Genomic DNA, 9,881 nt, shown 5'->3' with positions numbered 1-9,881 from the left:
AAAATGGAGATAGAACCTTATAATTCTAAGCTCACGTTTTGTGTATTTTTTTTATATTGCCTCTTTTTTGGCAGATTTTTAGGCAAATTAATCTAAATTTTTTTCAATAATCTAATCAAATCTTGTACTTGGATAAAATCAAAGCCAATACAAGTCTTGCCTTGAATGTATCATTGAAAATACTACATTTCCACCATTTCCAAAAAAGCTGGCCTTGCTCCCTCACCTACATTAGACAGAATCAATGCAGAGAGGAGATGGTGAAGGAGAAGGAGAAAAGGCGTTGGCTCCTGAACAGCAGCAGTCCATGTTGCGATGCACAGGCTGAGCAGGGCGGAGCGCACTGAGACGCTAGGGCAATGCTCCCTGGCAGGAGGCCTGTGCCAGTATTGGCTCTCTACCACAGGAAGCCCTTTCTGCTTCTGAAAACTTGGCAGGAGTTGGAATATATGATGGAACAGCCCCACAGGGCATTTGTGTGATAAATGGATAAAGCGGGATAAAGTCATGCTCACAGCTATTGGCTTATGTATGAGTCGAATCCGAACCAGACGGCACCGATGTTTCATTCATTTTCTGAACATTACACTGAGCTCACAGATTGTTCTGACTGTCATTTATTCATTTAGATTTTTGAGCAACAACAGAAATTCATTGAAAAAACAGTTTGTGAAATTACAGCACAGATACACTTCATAAAAGCAGCAACAATTGATCGACAAATGTCAAGTTCCCTTCTTGCAACGTAACTCAATTAACAAATTTCAAAAGTCCCTATTCATTTACTTCACTTCTGATTTATTTATTTATTTTTTTGTCAGGAACAGGATAATGGTACTGTCAGCCTCTTGCTATGAAATAGGAATTGCACAAAATATCCATGAGGTCAACTTGGGCCAATGCATTAAAATGGATCTTGAATACATTTTTCTTTTGAGAGCAAATCACATTCGGTTTGTGCTGCACAGTTGGGCATCTAAAATGTGATTCATCATCTCTTGAACACAACTTACAGTCCAGAATGGTTGTCTTGATCCCTCAGAGATCCTTTTCTGTCTCTTGAAGGTAATGATGAATTCTTATACCACCGAGCAGAGGTGTCTGCTTCCTCACCCTGTAGTGATAAAAGAGGAAAAAAAACAACCAGATGAAAACACATTATATCACTCTGTCCCCTCCTCAAACATGGTGGCTGTTTATAAAGCTGTAAATCTGATGAGGATTAAGCAGAGTTTTAAAGCTTGTCCGTTTTTGAATGGCCCCAGAAATATCTTGGGAAGTGCAGAAATATTTGCTGGTAGACAGAGCTGCCTCTCTAATCCTTCTGGTCATGACTTATTGAGGTTCTTCTCAATGTGATTTTCTATCCTTGGTAGGCCTGCAAGCAAAACATTCATATATTCGCCACGACCTCGAGAGGGATTTTCAGGTTTTTTTTAAATGTATGTGCCAAGGAGGTTTTTGTGAGTCTGATAGAATTCTGAAAAAGCAGACATATGGAAATGGGGGAAACTGAAGTGTAATGTGGTTTCTAAAGCGGTGGATAGAACTGGGACACCAGACGCCTGGACGGCTATGGTTTGATGTTAGCTGCGAGCGTTTTTGCTAGAGCACACAAACTTTTTAGCTGTGTCAATATTGTAAGCAGAATGTCTTACAAAATATTTGTGGATGATAAAAAAAAAACATAAAAACAATAACAATAGGAGTACGGTGTAGTAATCAATAATTGTTTTAATTTTGTAAATCTCATTCAACTATCAGATTAAATAAGAAAAGACAACAGAAATGAAACAAGTAGTCAGGATGCTAACATCTCTGAGAATGCTTTGCTAGTGTAACGGAGGTCTGCGGGTGTAGCCACAGTCACCAGGTACCAGTGAGGAGAAGTGAGGACGTGTGGCGGTTAGCGGTACCGAAGTTAAACTCACTCGTCCATTATTTATGGGAATAACAGAAATTAATTCATGACTAACACAGTCAAAGACATAAATAGTTATTTGATTGACCCTAACTTCTACTCTCTTAAAGGTGTACAGCGCCGAGTTGTCACGAGTTGCTGTATGAGTTTTGCCGAGTAAGGAACACAAATTTGATTGGTCGTTATCGAGCCGGCGGGATATTCAAAGCTTGGGGCGAGACCGAGCTCGGTGTGTGTGTGTGTGTGTCTCAGACGTTTGATTGACGGATGACGGATCCAATATCAGTGGCTGATGAATCGTGAGCAGGCTGACGTATAATCCGTGCGCCTGCATTATACAATACGAAAAAAAAATACCACACTTTCACCCCGGATTTAATCAAAACTGGAATTTTGCACAACGTTTGGGCTACATCGTCTGATAGATGAGTTACACTAATGTTAAGACCCATAGTGGGCTCAAATTCAATTTTCTTTTCTGTACAGCTTTAAATAGAAAGCAGAAAGCTGCAGGCTAGCAGCTTGGCTTCAAAAAGGCAAGTGGAGGGGAACAGCCTGGTATCAGAATCTCAAAAGTTGACAAATCAATATGTTGTGTGATCCATTCATACAAGAATCAAAGTGTGAACATCATAAATTGTTGTTTTATGTAGAGTTAGGCTACATACTGGAACTTTTTGTAGGCCAACTTGTGCGTTTTCCACAAACATGTGTAACAACTTCAGATGCTTTCACAATAACAATCTGCCATATTTATTTTTGAGTGTAATTTCTGCGTGAAAGTCACATTGCCCTCAAAAATTCCCACAATGGTACAAAAAGTACACCTGTGTTAACAATCCCACAATGCAATGCTCTGCTTTTTACATTTAGGCAACACTACACCTGTTCATTTGTCAGATAATTCCACAGGGAGTGATTTCAAACAGTAAAATGAACTGAAATGTCTTTCTTTACCAACTGTTAAATGATCTCAAGTGACTCTGATCAAAGCTAAAAAACTAAACGAAAATGATGTGCCAACGTGTGATATTTACAGTCTCTAATGAACTGAGATTTTCTTTACTAATCCAGCAGTAAAAGAAAAGTGAAATCAAGTACCCCTGCTATGAAAAGCCAGCCGGCACTGAGCCAACTGATGATGTGGCTGCATCATTACCCACACCCTGAGAGGCGAGAGGCAGGAAACTCTTTACCTTAGGCTTCGCCGTTCATACCCCCCTCTACACAATTCAATTAGATGAATGTTGTTTATGGGCAGTTCTGGCCCATTGGAATGCCATTATTGCTCCCTCTGTCGAATTCAGCATTAGCCGCCCTTCAGTGGAGCTGGGCTTCCAAATGTCACGGAGCTTATGTCTTAGGAGATGATTAACGAATGTTTAGAGATGCTCAAGACACAGCTCAGTGGTTATGGCTTTTAATGAGGACCAGATGTAAGGCCTTTTAATGAGGACTGGCTGTAAGAGCCTCCAGGACCTTTAGCAGGATTGTAGAACATCCTCACAGATGCTGTAACGGACACTCGGATTTAAGCTCTCACCTGATCTCAGTTGTCAATATCCGATACGTGGTTCTCTATCTGAAAAGGAGAGCACAGAGAGGAGAGCTGAAATCAAGGGTAGGATTTTTTTTAACAGAGAGCACAGCTTGCATTCAATCTTTTCTAAAGGTCAATACACTCAACAAAAGCTGCCATGTCAACCTGTGGAACGGTCTTTGTCGTACATTATCACAGTCAGTGATCAATGTGACCTTCAGGAAACAAATAAATCTCTCCCAACATGTCTCTGAGAAATAATCTCTTCGATTAGCGAGGACAGAAGGCTTTCATCAAGGATGACATGCCCATGCTCACCTGGTTAATGGCTAATAAATATAGCATAATGAAGAAAGACTGGTCAAATGCGAGGCCGCTGTGCACAGCTCAGGATAATTACTCTGATGGCTCTGCCTGAACTTAAAGAACTATATGAGATGCAAAATAACAGACTAGCTCTATCTAATTAATACTGTTCAAAATAATATGTATAACTGCTGTATAATTTGTCACTGTGGGTGTTTTAAAGCACGCAGATAGCAGTGTAAAGAGGATGGTAATTATATTGTTTGGTTGAAATTGTACATTGACATACATTCTTACAATATTCAAAGCAAAAAAAAAAAAAAAAAACTGAACACACTGTTCAAAGAAACACAACGCTAACATGATATTCTCAGCCCCAGGCCATCACCATGTCTCCAGCCTACTCTTCCTTTAGCCCATTTTACAACTGAGAAGTGCAATATTCCATCACAGAGACCGGCTTTGTCAGTAAAGTACATCTTTGAGCAGTGATGATGAAATATATATATACTGTATGTGCCATGTCTGAGCCATTGCCCACTAAGATCAACTGATTGTGGTTGAGTGAATACAACTCATATGAGCTGAGTGTGCATGATCATGTTGACAAAAAGATTGATGAATACGGCTACAAAATAAGACCTTGAAAGATTAGTTGATGAACTGAAAGGCTGTGTGAGTCTGTCACACCGCCTTTCACACACATTTGGTTGGTTTTTAAAGTAAAAGCACTACTTCGCTTCTCTGTTCTTACTTTTCTTGGTCCTGCTGTGTATATACTGAATTATTAAACTGACTTTTGTCAAGACAAAATCTTTTATCCAATTCTGACATTGTAAATAATTGATTAATGTGTCAAGACAACATTAAACATGTCATTCAATAACTAATCTGTAGTAATAATCATTTGTTACAGTTTAAATACAGGTTTCATTCATTCAACAGTTAAAGGGATAGTTCACCCAAAAATTCAAATTTCACTCATTATCTACTCACCTTCATGTTGACTAAGAACTGTGAGAATTTTCAGAGTCCTCCGTGCCTTCTCTGAGTTACGGGGGGGTCCGCGCAGCAGGATTTGTCCATGTAATGGTTGTGAATGGATACCACTTTTCTTTGTCCAAAAAGACACACCAAAACACATCCAAATACCTCCATACTGCTCGTCTGTAATGTCCCTCTTGTATTGAAGCCCCGGCATGAGAAATTGTTCCGCAGTGAACCGAGACACTGGGAGCTTCCGCTACAAACAAGCTTAAAATATAGACTTATTTCATTTTTTTCGGAACAATTTCTCATGTCGGGGCTTCAATACAAGAGGGACATTACAGACGAGCAGTATGGAGGTATTTGGATGTTTTTTGGTGTGTCTTTTTGGATGAAGAAAAGTGGAATCCATTCACAACCATTATATGGACAAATACTGCTGCGCGGACCCCCCTGTAACTCAGAGAAGGCACGGAGGACTCTGAAAATTCTCACAGCTCTTAGTTGACATGAGGGTGAGAAGATAATGAGTGAAATTTGAATTTTGGGTGAACTATCCCTTTAATGTATGAGTTAGATATGAGAAAAAAAACATGATCTTTTGGGGAATGTGGGTGAATTAAACTATAATACAAAGATGTTACTCAGCCAAAATCATTTCTGTTTCACATTTACCATTTCAGATCGACAACAGTCCGTAGCCATCTGGTCTTCAACCTCTTCCTATGCAACTCAGTCCTCTGCTTTAATTACTGTATAGCCTGTAAGTGTGTGTAAATGTGTGAGATTGTGCCAGTGTGTGGGCTTGTGAAGAGCGTTGCTTCCACTGTTTGAGCCGGGGTCGACAGGGAGAAACTGTCAGTCCGGGCGCCCTCACCATTCACTCATGTGAAGCCCCGCTCTCTCAGATCTGTGGCCATGAATAATTCTGGAAAATTAACTTTCAGAAAGCAAAGACCGTCTGCCCACTTGAGAGCTCCCAAAGTGCCTCACTCTCTCTCCCTCCCCGTCAGCCCTGTCAACCGTTTCTCTTACCAGATGGTGGCTGCCCTCCTCGTCGTAGTCGTCCTCACCTCCATCGGTCATCTCTCCCGCCTCCACATCCAGAGCCCCCTCGCCGGCTTCCTCCCCGGAGTTCTCTGCCGTCTCGGACACGGACTCCTCATGAAGGGAGTCGCAGTTGTCCTCGTACTTTCTCTGAGCCTCTGAGAGAGAGAGAGATGAGGACACAGAATGAAGTGAGGATGGGATCAGTCTCGGTTTTCTCTGCTTCAGCAGCAGAGTTTACTTTACTTGGCTACTGTTTCCTATATTTCCCAGTAGTGCTGAAACACAAACACTCGGTCACACGCGGTCCCTAGAGACCGAGTTGCTTCTCTCACACTCAACTGGACAGAAGTAGTTTGACCTCAACAACTGACAAGCGACAAGCTACAGTAGCACTGCTGCCTGTTTGCACATCCCTCCCTCCCCCCGCGGTGTCTCACTGATCTACCGCGCTTCCATTTCGACTCATACATCTGTCTGCACCCAGTGCAAAATCCTGTTCGCGCTTCGAGCATTAATACAACCCGAAGCATCTCGTTTTTACTTTCCATTTAACCCAAGTCAGTGAAGCCCGGGCGGACGACGGCTGAGTGAACCCAACTGTCGCTGCCGTGTTGCTCTTGCAAATTGTGAGTGGCGCAGACAAGGTGTTACCACTCCATGCTAAGCGCGGCTAAATACTTGTGGAATTCCACTCATTGCTAAATTGAGGGGATAAAACGGCACTTAGAAGAAACCGCTGAGGTGTGTTCAGACAGAAAATGAAGCAAAGTCTCTTCCAGTGCGATTGAGACAAATTTGACCACTGGACCAAAAAAAACAAAAAAACAGCAAATGTACTAGTTGTACATTAGCTAAAAGCTGCAGTGCCTCGAAGAGTGTGCCTGTGAGTTTCCCTCCTTTTCCACTTCCTGTCATTTTCTAAAGAGAGATCTATACAAACTCACAGTACATGAGAGTATGAAGCATCTTATAGCTTCATCCAGCAGACTTCACTTTGTGTTTTGTCTGAACAGTCACAGCCTAGGGCTTACATCTAATCTTAAAATGAAGAAATGGATGCAAAAATAGCTGAAAGTACTTAAGTTTGGCAAATTTGACAGTAGTGTAGTTTAGATTTGTACACGTTTTCCTATTAAATCAAAAGATTTCATCACTCTTGGCATCATCTTTGACTGCAACCTCGAAACTCTGCAGTCTATGGTTGAATCATTTCTCTCTCCTCAATTTTTTTTAAAAAGATCGAAGATTAGACTTTCTATCAACCAAAATCTTGGAAAAGTGCTATTCATTTTTTTTTCTCAAGGCAAAGCAGAAAACGCTTTTGAGTGTGAATAAAGCTGCACACTTGTGCTTTTGTAGCAAGCGCTTTGTGCTACAAAAGACTTCCTGACCTTCACAGGGAGCTGCACTCAGAGACTGTCCCGTAGCGGAGGACATTTGTAAAGACCTCTCATATAAACTGAGTCAGCGTGGCGTTGACACCTGTTTGCTGTTATGACGGAGAGCTCTGCTGCTCTTATCTCCCACAATGTCACCAAGACTTATGGGCAGTGTGTGCTCTTAATTTCCCTCCCTCAGTGCTTGGTACCCCCCCTCTTTTTTTATTCATTATTTTTTTATCCCCCTCCCTCTGCCACACTCTTAGAAATAAGAGTTCCAAAAGGGTTCTTCTACAAGGGCTGAGGTTCTACCTGGAACCATTTTCTTCTTCAAGGGTTCTTGGTAACAATAAGGGTTCCAGTAAGAACCACTTTGATCCAGAGAACCCTTAAAAACCCTTTCCCCAAAGAAAAGGGTATTTCAAGGGTTCTTGGTGGAACTCCCTATGTGGGTTCTAAATGAAACCCTTGAAATATTAAAGGGTTCTTGGTGGAACTCCCACTGTGGGTTCTAAATGAAACCCTTGAAATATTAAAGGGTTCTCGGTGGAACTCCCTATGTAGGTGCTAGATGAAACCGTAAGAAGTCGGATAGTTTCTGGATGGAACCCCCAGTAAGGGTTCTGGGTGAAACCAATACACCATAAAAGGGTTTTTTGTAGAACCTCTCATTGGGGGTTCTAGGTAACCTTTGACAGATGGTTCTAGGTATAACCCTTTATGTTGGGTTCTAGGTCGAACCCTCCAAAAGGGTTCCAGGTGGAACCTTTATAAAAGGTTCTACCTGGAGCCAAAAAGGGTTCTCCTATGAGGACAAGCCGAAGAACCTTATATGGTTCTACTTAGCACTTTTATTTCTAAGAGTGCAGTTCTGACGCCACTGCTCTGCTCCTCACCCGACTCAGCTCTCTGCTGCTTCTCAATCTTCTCCAGGCGTCCCAGCAAAGAGTCGATCTTCATCTTGATCTGAGTCAGCTCCCGTTTGATGGTCTGAAGCTGGTCCGTCTTCACTGCTGGAGCACACAAACACATAAGCAGATGTCCTTATTTAAGCTGCTGCTTAGTTCGCCCTGAGTTCATTTGTACCCTTCTTCTAATGATGCCGCTTCATACAGTTTTTTATCACAGACTGCACGCTGTCATCTGTTAATACTCTTTTTTAGTTTTGGATATCAAATCATCTCTCTGACTCACACTTTCCTCAGGGAAGAACATCTCAATCTGGCCAACTGCAAAGTTACCCAGCTGAAACTGTGAACCTGCTGCTTTCAATTTGGAGATTAGTGCACGGCTTTACGCCCACCACTGTGTGCAGTGCTGCTCAAGTTTTGCTCAGTAGTGCCAATATCTTTCAGCTGGCATGAGATGTTTGTTCAAAGTAAAATTATATAATTATATAGACACCTTATTTGACTCTTCTCAGTATAGGAGAACTGCAACTTGCGAAGTAAACAATTCATATACAGTACGTCCTTGAACAAACTAGAAGTTTAAAGTATTTTATTCAGTGAACACTGAATCAATTGAAGATACAGTATACGAATATCAACGGGCAAGCATACAGTGGTGGTTTCCACATGTGAATAAACATTTGTTCAGGTTTATTTTCTTTTTCTTTTTTCATTTTAACAGTTCTTTCAAGGAAAGTATTTAAACTGAGCACAAATGGAGCTCATTGCAAAGAAATGAAACTCCATGAGCTGAGGTGATTCAATTGCAGTTGAATAGCAGCTCATTCACTGTTTGAAATATCTGTGTTTCTTTTTTTTTTTTTCCCTATTTTCTCTGCACAAAACCCAAAAAGGTCATTTTGCAAATGAAAATGTGAGTAACCAGTAGCATGTTCAGTATAAGATCGATTTAAACATTTTCCTCTCGTTGAAGTAAGGCTGAAATTAAATTTGCATGACCAACACCTGTGGTTATGAAAACTAATCGGGGAAAAAAGGAACTGGTATCAATGTGTTCGATCCTATTTTATATTTAAAAAGCAACTTTGCGTGCTCATTTCCTCACCAGCGGTGCCGCATGGAGAAACGGGGGGCACAATTTGCCCTCCCACGGCTTCTGTTTACCGCCTCATGAATAATTGGTCTCCCCTTCCTGCTCTGCTTTGCTCTCGGTGTTCACTCTACAATACATATCCGTGGTTTTGGGTAAATGAAGCGTAGCAGTATCATGTCAAAGTTTGAGTCCTAACCTTGATGTGTCATATGCAAATAACATCTGCTGAACATAAAAAAAAAAAACTGTATTTATTTGAAGGACGTCACCATTAATTTAATCTCGCCAGTGTCATGGTTTGCTGAAAAGAGAGTGCTCTCCCTAGCAGCTTGAACTGAGCAGATTAAAGAATTTAAACCATAAAGTAATAAGATAATCTCACTCCTTAACCCTTGGCAGCTGAAATGTGTTTTTTTTTTTTTTTTGAAAGAGAGGAGGGGGTAAAAAAAAATACAGACACCAGAAGTTGAGGAGAGAACATAAAATTCTCTTTGACACCTATCAGATTCTGTCAGGGCTGGAAAGTAGGATGGATGAGCGCTCAGTAAACAAAGCCATGACTTCCTGTAAAGGCTGTAGAGGCAGGAGACACGCACGGAATCAAACCATCACTTGTCTGGTCTGGTGTCTGCACGCACGCGGCTCTTTAAGTTAAGTTTTAGCTTTGATGTATATTTACACCCACGCTGCATCA

The 9,881-nt window shown here is 41.3% G+C and overlaps 1 protein-coding gene across 4 annotated transcripts in view; it reads right to left on the bottom strand.

The window, feature by feature from the left end:
* Nucleotides 1-601: 601 nt before the first annotated feature.
* The window catches only part of ralylb (RALY RNA binding protein like b), a 104,337-nt gene continuing 95,057 nt past the window's right edge, over nt 602-9,881 (bottom strand). For 3 of the 4 annotated variants that reach the window (XM_085763059.1, XM_085763056.1, XM_085763057.1), the window contains 4 exons: nt 8,080-8,196; nt 5,790-5,959; nt 3,465-3,503; nt 602-1,114 (listed from right to left, as the gene is read on the bottom strand). In XM_085763059.1, coding sequence (XP_085619185.1) covers nt 3,471-3,503; nt 5,790-5,959; nt 8,080-8,196 — 320 coding nt within the window. In that variant the 3' untranslated portion in view covers nt 602-1,114; nt 3,465-3,470. The remainder of the gene's footprint in view (nt 1,115-3,464; nt 3,504-5,789; nt 5,960-8,079; nt 8,197-9,881) is intronic. The other variant, XM_085763058.1, reaches the window with a different exon arrangement.

Source organism: Trachurus japonicus, chromosome 20 (genome assembly GCF_045865225.1).
Source record: "Trachurus japonicus isolate A0001 chromosome 20, Traja_1.0".
Taxonomy (NCBI): Eukaryota; Metazoa; Chordata; class Actinopteri; order Carangiformes; family Carangidae; genus Trachurus; species Trachurus japonicus.
This window is presented reverse-complemented; position numbering and strand designations above follow the sequence as displayed.